This window comes from Myripristis murdjan, chromosome 17 (genome assembly GCF_902150065.1).
Source record: "Myripristis murdjan chromosome 17, fMyrMur1.1, whole genome shotgun sequence".
Classification (NCBI taxonomy): domain Eukaryota; kingdom Metazoa; phylum Chordata; class Actinopteri; order Holocentriformes; family Holocentridae; genus Myripristis; species Myripristis murdjan.
Genome location: NC_043996.1, coordinates 24,237,388 through 24,252,442, shown reverse-complemented (window position 1 = coordinate 24,252,442; position 15,055 = coordinate 24,237,388). Strand labels below are relative to the sequence as shown.

General features: G+C 40.5%; 2 protein-coding genes across 3 annotated transcripts; one reads left to right on the top strand and one right to left on the bottom strand.

The window, feature by feature from the left end:
- Nucleotides 1-160: 160 nt before the first annotated feature.
- Nucleotides 161-7,877, bottom strand: LOC115375214 (poly(U)-specific endoribonuclease-C-like). Of its 2 annotated transcripts, none has more exons than XM_030074598.1 (7): nt 7,817-7,877; nt 5,435-5,534; nt 3,475-3,586; nt 3,229-3,350; nt 2,100-2,212; nt 911-1,064; nt 161-680 (listed from the first exon to the last, which is right to left on the bottom strand). In XM_030074598.1, the coding sequence occupies exons 1-7, from the start codon at nt 7,825-7,827 to the stop codon at nt 420-422; spliced, it is 873 nt and encodes a 290-aa protein (XP_029930458.1). In that variant the 5' UTR covers nt 7,828-7,877; the 3' UTR covers nt 161-419. The 2 variants fall into 2 exon arrangements, with proteins under 2 accessions (XP_029930458.1, XP_029930457.1); XM_030074597.1 differs by lacking the exon at nt 7,817-7,877 and adding an exon at nt 5,896-6,020.
- A 1,139-nt stretch (nt 7,878-9,016) lies between these two features.
- On the top strand, nt 9,017-14,982 carry pak1ip1 (PAK1 interacting protein 1). Its single transcript, XM_030073554.1, has 10 exons — nt 9,017-9,347; nt 9,675-9,837; nt 10,873-10,993; nt 11,099-11,173; nt 11,267-11,319; nt 11,433-11,578; nt 12,666-12,763; nt 13,034-13,133; nt 13,441-13,570; nt 14,651-14,982. The coding sequence occupies exons 1-10, from the start codon at nt 9,270-9,272 to the stop codon at nt 14,758-14,760; spliced, it is 1,074 nt and encodes a 357-aa protein (XP_029929414.1). The 5' UTR covers nt 9,017-9,269; the 3' UTR covers nt 14,761-14,982.
- Nucleotides 14,983-15,055: the final 73 nt, after the last annotated feature.

The following is a 15,055-nucleotide window of genomic DNA, read 5'->3' as shown; positions in this document are numbered from 1 at the left end:
GGGTGTTTAGAAATGGCATGTTATAGTTCATCACTGTCTTTACAAAAAGCCAAAATGAACATGTAAAATGTTAATGTTTCTTATATTTTTTATTTTTTAAAAATGCGTGAAATCAAATTGACCCCAAAGATAAGGGTTAATAGGAATGTGAAGAAGCACAAACAGCTTTATTTATTTATTCATTCATTTTACAGATGCATACAAAACATGACATAAGTGTGATCATTAACAACCCAGATCAGAAGGTGTAGGCTACAATGTTACCTTCTCTTAGTTAGTTTTAGCCCAAGTTTAGTGCAAATGAATCTGATCTGGGGTTGTCTAAAAAAAATACACTGCCTATGGACTGTTTCTAAAGTTATAAAAGATATATCTGCATGACAGCTGTAAACTGTTTTCCAGGCCAGAGAGGTGCGATGTTACAAATCTCTGTTGTTACTGCTGAGCAGCTTAGGGAAGGAGGTGCCGATGGACCGCCCATGCCGGTAGACCACCAGCTCCATCACGTACTCGTCCACCTTCACCACCTCAGACGTCATTTTCTCAGTCGATATGAGGAAGAGTATGGTGAAGAGAGCCATCTCGAACTCAGGACTGACCCCGATGAAGGAGCCGCCGACCGGCTTCACCAGCCCCTTCCAGCTGAACTGCAGGTTCAAGACATGGTCATCTTCATCAGGCTGTGAAAAACAAATATAAACAAAAAATCAGTGTTAATTATGGTGTAACTCGTGTCTGATGTGCTGATGTTTCAAACTGTGAGGCAGATACCAGCAGCAGTTCACAGGATGTGGATTTATTTGTAGTAACCACTGATCTATAATAAATAAAATAATAAAAATCCTTGGTTTCACAGAGAAGCAGTGTGTTCAGCAGACATGAGATGGTGCAGTAAGGATTATTTTCTTACTGTGTCTTTGTTGTCCCTCGCTTTGTAGCCCTTGTAGTCCACATGGTCGTGCTTCTCTTGCAGGTAAAACTGGACCCAGTTGTGAAGGCCCATGATCTCCTGGCCGGACTTGGTTTCCCCGACAAACACATGCTCAAACCCACAGGAATCTTGACTGCAGGGGAGAGACGGTCATTACTTTCAGAAAACAGTCAGTCGAGTGGTTGAGTCTCCACATGTGTGCCACCCCCGGTCCACATTCCACCAAAACTTTGTTTCCTCTACTCTAGTGAATTATGACTTCAATGCCATACAACATGTATAATTCTATAGATTGACTATTATTACACCTAAAGCAAGGGATGTCGCATTTTGCAGATTGGAATTTTTTTTTTTTTACACAAACATTTTAGATGGCAGGGGTTTTCTGCAGGCAGAAATACTCCAAATGGTGGGCGGAGTCAAACAACAGTTTTGCAACTATGGGAACCCTGCCTTCAATATACCATATATCCTAATATATAATTTTTTTCAATTCATAGCTTCATAATATTTGCTGCCTCTTCTCTTACAGCTTGTCTTTTTCACTGGGCTTCAGTGTTTTATGATTTAGAAAAATCCACTGCAATTTAAACCAGCCACTGACATTATTTCTGCCTCCAGAGCAACTCCACCTCCAAGAAATGTTTGTCCTAAACTAAAATCCAGTCTGCATGGATTTTTTCATTTGTCTTTTTCTCAGACACAAAGCATCAACTCTGAATAGATCTGAGCAGTGAGCAAATGTATACTTGTGAGATTTATTTACATATAAATTTCTGATTCTCTTCTGATGCTTGAGTCATGTCATCTGGTAGGATTTTTTTTTATTTTTTTTTTAAATTGTTTTTCATGTGTATTTTATGCAGTGGTTTTCATATGTGTCATTTTAATATACTGTGTTCTTCATATGCTCTGTTTTTAACTTTTGCTCTTTTTACACGTGCCTCAGGTGACCTTTAATTTTTCAGTATTCTCTCTGTATGTTGCACTATGCTGTTGCAAAGCCCTTTGTGATCAGTGTCTGTGAAAAGCACTACTCAAATAAACTTTGCTTTCTTAGTTTGTACTCAGGGATTCACTGTCTTACACAAAGATACTTCCACAGGTCGCTCTGCAGGAGATTAAATGTGGGTCTGTCTAAATGTTGGGCTGCTCTTGTGACACTAACCCTCCGCTCCGGTCTCTGTGGTAGAGCCGGAACCAGATGTCGTACAGCTGCCTCTTGAACTGCGTCTGGTCTGATGGTGACTGCCCCTTGCTCACCAGATATTTGTGAGCATGCTGTGAGGGAACAGAGATATAATAAACCTTAAATCTTCCAGGCACAGAAAAGGCTTGATTGCAGCGGCAGAGGAACAATCAACCCCATTTGGTGTGGCTGCAGATGCAAGAAAACAGAACATATCGAAGAAAAAGATGATGGAAGAATTATTGCTATGACAAGTCATGGCAGATTTACAGGTTAACAAATAGTTGTGGCTGAAAGACAAATCTAAAGTTCAGTGCGTGTAAGCAGGGTGTGAAAAATAATGTAAACTGGGCACAAATCTCTAAGCCATGCTCCAATTAAAAAGGATGCACAGTCTAAAAACCAGAAAAGGGATGTGGAAAATGGTGAGAAAAATAATCCGCAAAGTATTCATCTTGTTCCCATATTATACTATATAATATTTCCAGTGAAAAGAGAAGTTAGAAGGCTCGAGTGATAAAGGTTTTTATAGGCTAATACCAATACCAATATTTCTCTAATGAGGCAGCCAGTAGCATGTATTCCCCGCTGGCATAAAACATCTTTACATTTTCTATTCTTGTTCCAAAAACGTAAGAGTATTGAGTACTTTCCCCTCTATTTTATCCTTGTCTGGTTATAAAAAGCCTCTCATTCAGCATTTAGACAATCCTATAACACTAAAACTCTGCTGAAATTTAGATTAATTAAATTATTTCAGGTTTTCATGTCTTCATGGCAGGGCAACCAATTCTACACTGTAAATCATAGGGAAACTCTGGGACACTCTAAGCCAGTAATGGAGGAATTACGTAAAAAACAAACAAAAAAACAAAAAAAAAACCTATCATTGAACAATTAAATCAATGAATACAATGTGGAAAGACATATATATCAGCAAATCAATAAATCAGTTTGTAGTACAGTTGTAGTAGGAGGAGAAGTATTCATAGAAGAAATATGACACATTATTACACAGAAACATAGTGGAAACAATAAGAAGCCACACTAAGAAGTTGGCTCAGCTATACACCCATCACATTCATTTTAAAGTCTGTAGCTCCTGCACCTTCATGACGTCGGTCTCCAGTATGGCGTCCAGAAAGAGGTGGTTCTCTCTAAGCTCCTCTGAAGTCACGGTCTCCGACACGCCTGTGGACATCTCGTAGTTGTCCAGCAGGTTGATGAAATCTGCATGAGAGGAGAGTTGGTGTTCCTGAAGTGTATTAAAGGGTGGCTCTAAGAAAGCAAAAAACAAAACAAAAAAAAAAGAAAAGAAAAGAAAAGAAAAAAAGAAGGAGGTAAAGATGCTTACGAGCGTAGGTCTCAATACTCTTCAGTTTGTCTTCATTCACGTAGGAGAAGAGCGGAGCCCTGGCTCTGTCTCTGGCATGGTGACTTCCCTGGGCCACATAGCCTGCCCTCCCCTTTAAAAAGAACAACATACACACACACACACACACACACACATACACACAGACAGGAATATACATATTGACTCTATGCACGAAGGATGTTGAGCAGAAATGAAAATAAATAAATAGATAAATAAACAACATAATAAATAAAGATAATGCGGAAAGTTGTGTAAAAATTATAGAAATTAGAGGAAAAGTCCTTTCTTGAGGTAGCATAAAAAGAAAACAGTATAGAAGTAGTAGATAAAAGTATAATTAGTCTAAGAGAAAATTCTACACATATTTTTAAAATAAATATGACCACTATTTATGCAACATTTGTACATGGTTGTCTGTGTAATCCTTACTGACTGCACTGATGGGAAGAAAAAATTAATACTAATAATAAAAAAATATAAACACTGAGCATAAAAAAATAAATACATAGAGGTATGTAACAAGTTTTTATTTATTTAGTTACTCATTTTACTTAATGTTATTGTGTCTTGAGGCTTGTTTGCTCGTTTGTTAATTATAAACATAATTCATAAGTTATATAGAGCACATACAGAGAGATCCATTTTTGTGGCAGGTGAGTCTTTGGATAAATTGGCTTGTGGTTCACACAGAGTCTCAGCCAGGCGTCAGGCAATGTTTGTTAGCACCCGATTCTTTTGTTGAATGCCCAAGGACAGACCGGAGTCAATCTTCAGCTCTCAGATATAATATTTATTTGGTCACATATAAAGCAAGGCAGCGCTGGTCTCAGTGTGACAGAGCTCTCGCAGGATCTCAGTCAGAATGAGCCTCGATATTAGGAAATGATACACATTTATGTTCTTGGGCTTGGACCTGCCCCGTACATACACTACTCACAAAAAGTTAGGGATATTCGGCTTTCGGGTGAAATTTCAGGATGAACCTAAAATGCATTATAACCTTTACAGGTGAACTTAATGTGACCTTCTGTAAACTTTTGAATGCACATGTCCAACTGTTCAATGTTTCAGTACTTTTTGCACAAATTGCTGTTCTCTAACAAGGAGTTTAACGGCAAAATTCACATCAGGTGTTTGATGCTCCAGCTCATCGAGGTCGTATCATTAGGGAATGGCTGCTGGAGACTGGGGTACCTCAGATGGAGTGGCCTGCACTTTCTCCAGACCTGAATCCCACAGAAAACCTATGGGATCAGCTGAGTCGCCGTGTAGAGGCTCGGAGCTCTGTACCCCAGAACCTCAATGTCCTGAGGGCCGCCCTTCAAGAAGAGTGGGATGCCATGCCTCAGCAGACAATAAGTCGACTTGTGAACAGCATGAGACGTCGCTGTCAAGCTGTAATTGATGCTCAAGGGCACATGACAAGTTATTGACGCTGACATTTTTTGTTGTGGTATATCCACCACTGTTGTTGGCTTTTGTTTCAAGAAATTGTTTGAGATGAGGAAATCACCAGTGTATGCTTCTACTTAAATGCCCTACTTTCATGATATAATATCACTGTAGCGTGAACATTTTACATTTTCCATAAATTTCACCCAAAAGCCAAATATAATAAACGCAACCGAGAATAATTGGCCAGTTACCCGGACATGGACAGGCCAACCACTGTCCATGCCTTGTTCCCGGAATGTGTGATGCTAGTGTGTGGATGTTGACTGGGCGTGTATCTAATGCAATAGACCTAACAAACAAGATAGAGAAAATATGTCTGGCTCCAGCTTTATCTGCCCTCTGCTAGCAGTCAAGCTGTTCTGAATAATACAAGAAACATTGAACTTTAACATACATTGGATACTACAAGAGACATGAACTATAAGGCCAATTATAACATGTTCATGACAGATTTTATGCTCAATCTGAGTTTCCCAGCCCTGACCTGAAGAGAGATGCGGTAATCCGTCCCTGGTTTGAGACGGTTGGTATCCAGACGCCAGAGCTGGTTCAGCACCTCCGAGAGCTCCTGGTTCACACCCTGCCTGAGGACAGAGCAGAGACAAACACTCAGCCTCACAATGAGCCAAATAGAAAAGCCATAATGGGATACCTGGGATTAAAATATATCAATTAAAAATGTATAAATGTATTTTCATGCCTAAGGGAGAGTTCAGAGAAGGTTCTTCTGGATAAAACCGTAATCCCAATCTCAATTTGTTTCAGGAAAGTCGGGTGACACTCTTCAAACATAGAATTAAATCACATTGCCACCAGTGATGAATTCAATCAAATTCAAACACACAGTTGGCGGGACTTTAATATGCAAAACATGACACATTTACCAGACGCATATCAATTTGATCTAATTTTCCATTCTTTTGAGGTTAGATTTTAGTTATTTACATGTGAAATGGGTGGAATGGGACTTTGCAGTTCATGTCTGAGAGCTCAGACAGCAACAGGTAATGCTTTGAAAGTGTCATAGTACATCCTCTGTGACCGCCGGTCTGCCTGCTGTGTGTGTGTTGATTGTTTATTTCAGCATTTTCAGTGCGAGTTAAAATCTCTCACTCTACCTGTCACTTTACACACCTGATCAGTATCCTGTGATCAACACACCTGCCAGCCATCAGCTCATGAAGTCCTGCACTACAAATACCCCACTGCAGCAGCCACTCTCTGCTGCATCATTGTGCAACACCCCCAATTTTGATGGGATTTTTTCCTGGTTTATTTGACAGTCAAAGCAGAGAGAGACAGGAAAGGCAGGGGAGAGAGAGACAGGCTGACATGCAGCAAACGGGGCTGACATGCAGCAGATGGCGAGGTCGGATTTGAACCCAGGACCCTCAGCTCAACTCTGCTTTTCAGCTCTGTCTGCATTTGTACCAGAAGTTAGTTTAGCATGTTGATAATTTGCCTGACCCTGTGTGTTATTTTAATACAATACTTGGTATTCTAATCAGCTCTTTATCCTCAGCCCACTGTTGAACGGGTGTTAATATTTAACTATGAGCTGCTCAACTGTAAAACTGGAAGCACGTGATTCAAATGTTATAAGCGATGCCTCCAAAATAAACGCTGTTTTCGACCGCCTCTGTAACAAATCAACAAAATGTGTTTTCACTTAAATTTGTGCATGAGAAGTTCTAGTTGAGACTGTGAGACTGAAAGTAATAGTTTGGGTTCTGCATCACAATTTGGTAGATGTTGCATTTTTTCCCCTCCCAAAGGCAGGCCAGAAAAATGAGGATTGTAATTTGCACTTTTTAATTTAGACCGTCGCCTGAAGCCTAAACAGAAAACAGGAGACTTTGTTTTTTAATTGTTTTAGTCTGCACAAACCCCTGTTGGTCCATATAGAGTTTAGCAATGCCTGGCTCTCTGTTCAAGTCTTGGTTTATACCAAAACCTTGATGCACTGACAGAGATTTCCATAGCATGTAAAGCAGGATATTGTCTATACTGTGTTCATTTGATGCTATGGGTTTGAGCATGAATTGAGCATGTGCATGAATTTTGTTTGCAGGCACCCTCAACTGTTTTCCCAGCTTTCCTCTCACAACCTCCTCTGTACACTATCAAATAAAGCAGTAAAGCCATAAAAATAATCTTTGAAAATCTTAATCAAAACCACACCCTTGCTGTCATCTGACAGGGGAAAAACAGCCAATAGTGTGTGCAAACTTGGCAAACTATGAGTAAGACACAAATGACAGGAAGGAGCATCTGACAGAAACTGTTCTTTAAATAGCCTGAATTCAACTCTGAATATCACAAGGAAGAGCACAGAGAGAGAGAGAGTCTTATACTGAAGCGGAGTCTGTTTACAGTCAATTGTGTCCTGATGGTTGTGTTGTATAATCCAGGCCACTAATCACTACCAGACTTGCACACAAACACACACACACACACACACACACACACACACACACACACACACACACACACACACACACGCATACTCGCACACCAACAACAAATACCAACTCTACTGCTCAGTCCAGCCGTGGAAACATAAAGAAATCCACTGTGAGACACTTGGAGCAGATCTATACTCTTCCTTAAGAAGTCACACACAGTTGTTTCAGCAGAGGCCATTTGTGCTTTAAAGGCACAGCAAAAGCCAAACCTGAGCAGAAATCTGACTTGTTCTTCACAGGAGCCGCAACAAAGAGGAGCATCAAGTTACACTGCAATCTGCCTGTTTTCAGCAACTACATCTGGCATGAATCAGAAGGCAAGAAAGTGGCTGAAAGCATCAACACTTGAACTTATTATAAATGTATTATAAATACCGCGTCTTGTATCATCCCAAACTCACCTCCTTGCCATGATGTCGCTCAGGGGAAGAAGTAACTCTTGACTTCTCACATCCCTGAGGTAATGAACATTACATATGAACAGTTATCTGACACGTCAATCAAGAAGCAGCCAGGGTAAACAGCCAATCACGGGCCAGGGAAACGCCTCCCGCCCACCTCTCCTGTTATGGGAAGGGCGGCTCCCATCCTGTTGCTGTATTATATTGCAGTGGGCTTACGTGGAAGACAAGGGGGCTGTTTTGTAAGAGCGAGTGTCAGCAGCTGTGGTGTTGAAATGCTTCAAGCAGACATTTTGCACGACTTTACGTGCAAATTTTAGTTCCAGATCTCAGCAGAGGCTTTCTGTTCACTTCTACAGTCTAATGCAGTTCAATGCAACAGCGATTCTACCTTTTAACAAAGTTTTATCATGATCAGTTTTTGTTGACATTGTGGAAAATGTGTCAGTTTAATTCTGTGTTCGTTATTGAGGTTGTAGTTTGCAGAGTTCTTGCACTGGATTACATTATATCGAGAGGTGTTTCTAGTTTTTTTGCCCCTTCCCATGTACATACATGAGGGGGGACAGAATAGTGGAAACACCTCAGTAAAATGCAGTCCAGTCCAACAGCAGCACTAACTATGAGCTCAATGCCAAACACAGAAGTGAATGAACACCTCTGTTACTGTGATAAAAAGAAAATATGAGCATTATAGGCAGCAGAAAAGGAAACTTTATGGCAGAACATTTTCATTGGATTCTTTTGGATTGTGCAGGTGGACCTAATAAAGTGGAGACTGAGTGTGTATATTTAAACTTATACATGCGAGAATGACAGTAAGCTATTGTTCATTTTGGTGGAATCCCCTTGTGACATCGTCCAAAGCAGGGACAGAAGTGGGCTGTAAGGCAATTATAGATGTGGGAAAAACCCCTTTACAAAGAGTTATCCTCAGCTGAACCCTGAATGGTCCTTATTAAAATTCAAAACATCTCCCTCAGTCCACCAAGCTGCTCTTAATTTACAATTTATCCTTTTTGTCATTTGTAAGGTTAAAAATCCCCTGTCGTTGAACTGACGAGTAACAAATGATAAACAAGGAAAATGTTTTTTATGTTTTTGGAGCTACCGGAGCTGGAATAAATTAATGGGACGATAGTTGACTGGAACGCACCCAACGGACTTTTATTTTGAAAATAAAAAACCTCCAACAACCAATGGGACGCAAACACCCTGTGCGCATGCGCGAATTGAACTCACGTTGTGGGACTTGTGTGCTCCAAAAACAAATGTGAACGCTGGTTTATATCGGCGTTTTGCGTCGTTTAATGTCGAACTGTTGCGGGTATATTTCTGTGTCGCGTTGATTTTTCTGTCTTTGTTCACGGCAAAGTCAGAGTTTAAAACAATTAGCTGAAACCTGGAGTGAGCTTACTAGCTAGCTTAGCCCCTTCCAGCTACAAGTGGCAGCATGGCAGCTGTGGTGGAGCTCATTGCTGGAAGCTACGAGCAGATTGCCTTTGGTTATCGAGTGGGCACTGGTGAAGCAGTAAGTGTGCACCTTTATCCGTCTGTTACCCCCATGTCTGTTGTTTTGTGATGAATAAATGTCATTGTTGTGGTGATTTCCTCTGAAGCTGTCTCTCCATCAATAGCCAACTGGGATCAGGGTTGAAAACCACACTAAACAGTTCAATGGAGTCAGTGTTAGTTCCCTGCAAAACTACAGCAGCATGTCTGTGTGTAATTCCATGATCTAGTGTAATGGACAGTACAGGATTTGATTGACCTGGTGGCACAAACCAGAGCCCCATGCTGTGACAGCCATCACTGCTCCTCATCCTCACTGCTCCTCATCCTCTCATCCGTCATGCAGGAATGGACGGCCGAGGCGCTTTTCACACATCACGCCCACACTGCCTCCATATCCGCTGTGGCCGCCAGTGAGAGGTTTGTGGTCACAGGGAGCAAAGATGAGACCATCCAGGTGTATAACATGAGGAAGAAAACTGAGCATGGAGCTTTGCTTCATCACGATGGTAAGGACAAGATGCCAGATTTCTATGGATTTTTTTTTTTTTTTTTTTTCCCCCACTGAGTTTGATGTTGAGGCCAATATGCCACCTGGCTTCTGGGTTTTGGGTTTGAATCCCACTGGAGCAACCAAAACTGATGCTGACTGCTCCATGGTTGTGTAAGGTGTTGGAACAAAACTTTCCACCTAATGATATCTGTTAAGTCACTATTTTAAATGCTATCTCAGGTTGTTTGTAGTGCTCAGAAACTTAAAGTGATAGTTTGGGTTCTTACCTATGTAGTCCCATATAGGTAGGTTAACAAGTACTTTGAATTACTTTGAATACACGTTGAAGTTCAAAAGTTGCTGTCTTGTTACGGGTATTTTATTTAACTCAACATTTTCAGCGCTCTGGGTTTTTAGTGGGGCTGGGTGATTTAATGGTAATGTCAGTATTGTGATATGAAATTAGAAATTCTCTGTGATTATGGATATATTGCACGAGTGTTGTCGTTTTCTAGTTTTAAAGCCCACAGGAAGTAAGTAAAACTAGATGCGCTTTCCTGACCTTATCATTCTTTTGTTGCAGTTCTATAATTTGCTTCTATCTGCCTGATCATATCTGCATAACTAATGATTATTTATTAAAAATTGTTTGTGAACATCTTATGAAAGCATCAGCAGTCAGCCCTGAAAAATATCACTGAAGTTTTGATGTCGAGATATTTGATTTTTGTCCATATTGCCCAGCCCTAGTTTTTATGATTTCTGTTTTGTGGATTGAACACACTCATTAGGATATAAAATTACATATATCTTAAAGGCGCCTGTTTGTTATTTTCAGTTCCGATCTCTTCCCCTTTTTTTGGTTTCTGGATGTAGATAAGTAAGACTGAATTTTGTTAAGCCAATCTGCATACACTTTCAGTCACATTGCAGATGGCTTTATAGACGTTGTTGTTTCTCTGGGCTGCTGCAGTGGAGAATGTGAAATGTCATCAGACAGACAGCAGATTGTGATTTTCACAGCTGACACACACTCGTTTGCGCACCACAGGCACCATCACCTGTCTCGAGTTTTATGGCGACTCTCATTTACTGAGCGGAGCGGAGGACGGCCTGGTGTGTGTGTGGAGCACCAAGAAGTGGGAGTGCCTCAAATCCATCAAAGCTCACAAGTAAGCAGAAAGAGGCGACCTGCAGAGGGCAGTGAGATGTTTATCTTCGCGACTGTTATTGAAGTCAAAGCAACACGGTTAATCCTGACATGCTTAATTCTCCAGAGGCCATGTGACGTCGCTGTCTGTCCATCCGTCCGGGAAACTCGCCCTCTCCGTTGGGACGGACAAGACTCTCAGGTAAATCCCAGAGTTTCATGAAACAGTCAGTTCAGGCAAAAGATTTGTTAAACAGACCAAGAAAAGTGACTCTTGCTTCTTTCATCCTATCAGAACGTGGAATCTAATTGACGGAAGATCGGCCTTCATCAAAAACATAAAACAGAGTAAGTTGTCTCATTAGTCATGAAATTGAACCGATAAGATTACAACTTTTTTTTTTTTTTTTAATATTTGTACGTTTATCATGACATTATCTTTTTCTCTTTGCTTTTCTCAGATGCACACATTGTCAGATGGTCTCCTGATGGGGATAAATACGTGGTGGTGATCGCCGATAAATTGGACATCTACAAACTGGAGACGGCCTCGCTGATGGGAACAGTCACAAACCCCAAGAGGATTTCCTCCATTAAGTTCTTAACTGTGAGTTCAGAGTCATATTTTGCGTCAGACTGTGTTTGTAGCTTCTTCTGTGGTTTGTGGTTTATTTTCGCTTACCTAAGTGCAAGCCTGGTAGTGTTTGCAACTTACAATAACATCTAAATTGTCTTGATGCAGTAAACTCCACCCATTCGTGACTTAATACAAGTTAAAACAGTTTTTAAGAATCAATGCAAGCACTGTTTGACCCAAATCTGCCATCAACACTATTCAACCCCTAATTCTGCAGCTGATCCCTTATTTTATATATTTTTAGCTTAAGTTCAAAGGTGCTGTGTGTATTGTTTAACATCAATTAATCATTACTACATTAATGTTTCTACATAATTCTCATTACTGTTATCAATCCAGACCATTGCTGACAAGTGTGACAGCAGCTGCATTTTGTATTGTGTGCCATTGGTTCAGATTGGTTGAGAAATCTGGTGGATTGTGTTGAAGTGTGAGGGGAGATTGCATGACAGCACAACACAGGAAGAGGGCGCTGCTTGTCCAGAGGAAATGGACCAAGCAAAAAGATCCTCTTTATGCCCAGGAAGCAATGGGGTATATGGGAAATGTGGTCATAAAGGAGGATGATAGCTTCAGTTGCTTTGCTGCACCAAGCTTTCATTTCCTACAATTCATGCTACATGCATATATTTAAAGTTTTGGGCATTTACTTCTGTTTTGCAGGTTAGAAAAATGGTGTCAGACTGAGCTACTGAATGTCTTCACTATCAAAGACATCCTAAATGACAGCAGATATGACAGTAAAGTTTATAAGGTGTCATTTGAGGCTTTATTTTCTGATGGACATCTCTGTTTGATCCTGTGGGTGTCTGGTGATTGTTTCTCAATATGTGGAAGAATGAATCGTATCAAATTGTTTCTTCTGATGGGAGGAACTTTGCCCCCTTTGCTGATGATGTGCACAAAAAATGTAAAGAAGAGGGACGAACTACAAGATTACCATAAACTTAAAAAGAAACAGCCAGTCATCTCCACTGTAGTTGCACTTGTTTACAGTAATTATGAAGTATTAAGTGATTATTATTGAATATGTGTTTTAATTCAATCTGTTTTCCAGAACTCCATCCTGGCCGTTGCAGGAGACGATGAAACAGTGAGGTTATGCGATGTGGATACACAGAAATGGCTCTGTGAGTTCCAGGCTCATGAAACCAGGTAAATCCAACGTAAATCCAAACGAGGATGTGTGTGGCTGTAAACATTTCAGGCTCAAAGCTGGTGCAATAATCAGATCAGCATCAAAAACAATTGAAGCAGTAGTCTTTTTATTAGTGTTTGTTTGATACCACTGATTCTTTAAAATCAGCACAAATTATCAGAACAGCTAATCTCACATCTCACTGCTTCTCAGTAAATAAGTAAAAAACACATTTGCAAAAAACAAAAAAAAACCAACACAAAACCGTGTGTATCATGTGATTTCAGGGTGAAAGCGGTTGACGGTTTGATTATGGAGGACTGCTGTGTGCTGGTGACGGCTTCAAACGACGGATTCATCAAAATGTGGAAACTCCACCTGAAAGAGGCATGTCTCGTTTTCATCTTCATTTTGCGTACTTAAATAAGTAATTTACAAAGCCTTGACTTACATGCATACACATTTACATTTGCAGTGCTTCAAAATCCTGCACATTTTCAGTGTGATGATCAAAGCAGTAACAAAGTCCTTCTTTGGCAATAATAGTTAAAATCTAAGGAGATACGCACTAAAAATGCTAGAGATTTATTTAAAAAAAAAAAAAAAACTCCAGGCAGAGTAGAGAGGCAGGGCTTCCCAGGGCCTAGGGGGCACTGTTTACAATCTATTAATATGTTCCCTACGTGCCCACCAGGAGCTGCAGTCTCCCACCCTCCTTGGAGAAGTGAACACAACAGCCAGACTGACATGCCTGGCTGTGTGGAAGCCTTCATCAACGCAGGAGAGCACCGAGTCTTCAGCCGCAAAGGCAACAACGTCTCAAGGTGGTGTGCAATGCAAATGGAGATCTGATTTACTTCATTTTATTTTGAAACAAATCGAGAGTGGATATTGGCCGGGGATACTGAGGAATACACACTCAGTGGCCACTTTATTAGGTCCACCTGCACAATCTAATACAATCCATTCCAACTGTTCTGCCATGATGTTTACTGTTATCATGCCTATAATGCTCAGGTTTTCTTTGTGTCACAGTAATAGAGGTGTTCATTCACTACTATGTTTGGCAGTGAGCTCATAGTTAGTGCTGCTGTTGGACTAGACTGCATTTTACTCAGAGGTGTTTCCACTATTCTGTCCTCCCTCATTGTATATAAATGAGGGAGGACAAAAAATTAGAAACACCTCTCAATGTAATGTAGTCCAGTACAAAACCTCTGCAAACTACAACTTCAGTAATAAACAAAGAATTAAATTACACATTATCCACAATGTCAACAAAAACTGAACATTATAGACTATTAAAAGGTAGAATTTATGGCAGACGGCTGATGAAGTGGACATCTTTCGCTTTTTGCCAACCCAAGGAAATTTGATTGCTCAGTGCTCACTTATTTCTATATATATCTTAAGTTTTAATTCACATACAAACAAATTGCCGAAAATACCACTCTCTTTTGTAAACAAATATGGTGATATTGGTGTGAATATAACTGCTCGTGTTAAACTTTTTTACTGTGGGCTGCTGTCATCGGTGGATCCCCTGCAGTGTTTGCTGCCTGTGTTGACTCTCTTCAGTTTATGATGCCATGTGGGCGACGGCGCAGCCTGCAAAAAGTCCCCACATATTGTAGTTATCAATAGGAGGCGGATGTTTTTCCTCCCAGTTTATTGTTCATATTTACAGTAGATCCAGCATGCAGTGGTAAATCCCGAGCTGCTCCGTTGTTGCTGCTCTGTAGTCAACAGCTCCAAGTTTGAATGTGTGTTTTACTTTATGAGTGGGAAGCTGCAAAAGAGTGTGTGTGTTCAGTCATGTTTCTCTGAGGCAGATCTCGTATGATACCTGTAGCACTTTGTCCATGTAACACAGTCCATCTGTCTGTCCGTCTGTCCGTCCACAGAAATTGCCCAGGAGCTTTCAAAGTCGAAGAGGGTCAGAATTGCGACCGAAGAAGTCATTATGGAAGATGAGAGCAAACCTAAGAAGAAGAAAAAGGACCGTGGAAAATGAAACGAAAAACACAATAAATAAATGTTTTATATCCAAGCACTGTTTGCCGTCTGCACTCATTTGATCTGTGATGCATTTGCCAGATTGAACTGTTTTATTTCTTGCTAGTGTATTTTCTGACACTTGCCACCAGGAGGGGATACAACACAGCTTGTACAAAAACTCCTCTGAATGTACAGGTTTTATTGAATTGAAAAAATATATTTGCTGACCTTGAGACCAGTTATGACTCAGTCTCTTTCTTCCCATAGCAGCAGTGAAGTCAGCTCATTGGGGATTACATTAAAATAAAATA

Bases quoted from the DNA above. Each gene is read 5' to 3' on its own strand.
- pak1ip1 (XM_030073554.1), top strand. From the start codon at position 9,270: ATGGCAGCTGTGGTGGAGCTCATTGCTGGAAGCTACGAGCAGATTGCC. The intron at 9,838-10,872 runs GTAAGGACAAGA...TGCGCACCACAG, and splicing joins AGCTTTGCTTCATCACGATG to GCACCATCACCTGTCTCGAG. The intron at 13,571-14,650 runs GTGGTGTGCAAT...GTCCGTCCACAG, and splicing joins AAAGGCAACAACGTCTCAAG to AAATTGCCCAGGAGCTTTCA.
- LOC115375214 (XM_030074597.1), bottom strand. From the start codon at position 5,975: ATGACACTTTCAAAGCATTACCTGTTGCTGTCTGAGCTCTCAGACATG. The intron at 5,535-5,895 runs GTAAATAACTAA...CTCTGTCCTCAG, and splicing joins CCATTCCACCCATTTCACAT to GCAGGGTGTGAACCAGGAGC. The intron at 3,351-3,474 runs GTAAGCATCTTT...CCTCTCATGCAG, and splicing joins GAGTATTGAGACCTACGCTC to ATTTCATCAACCTGCTGGAC.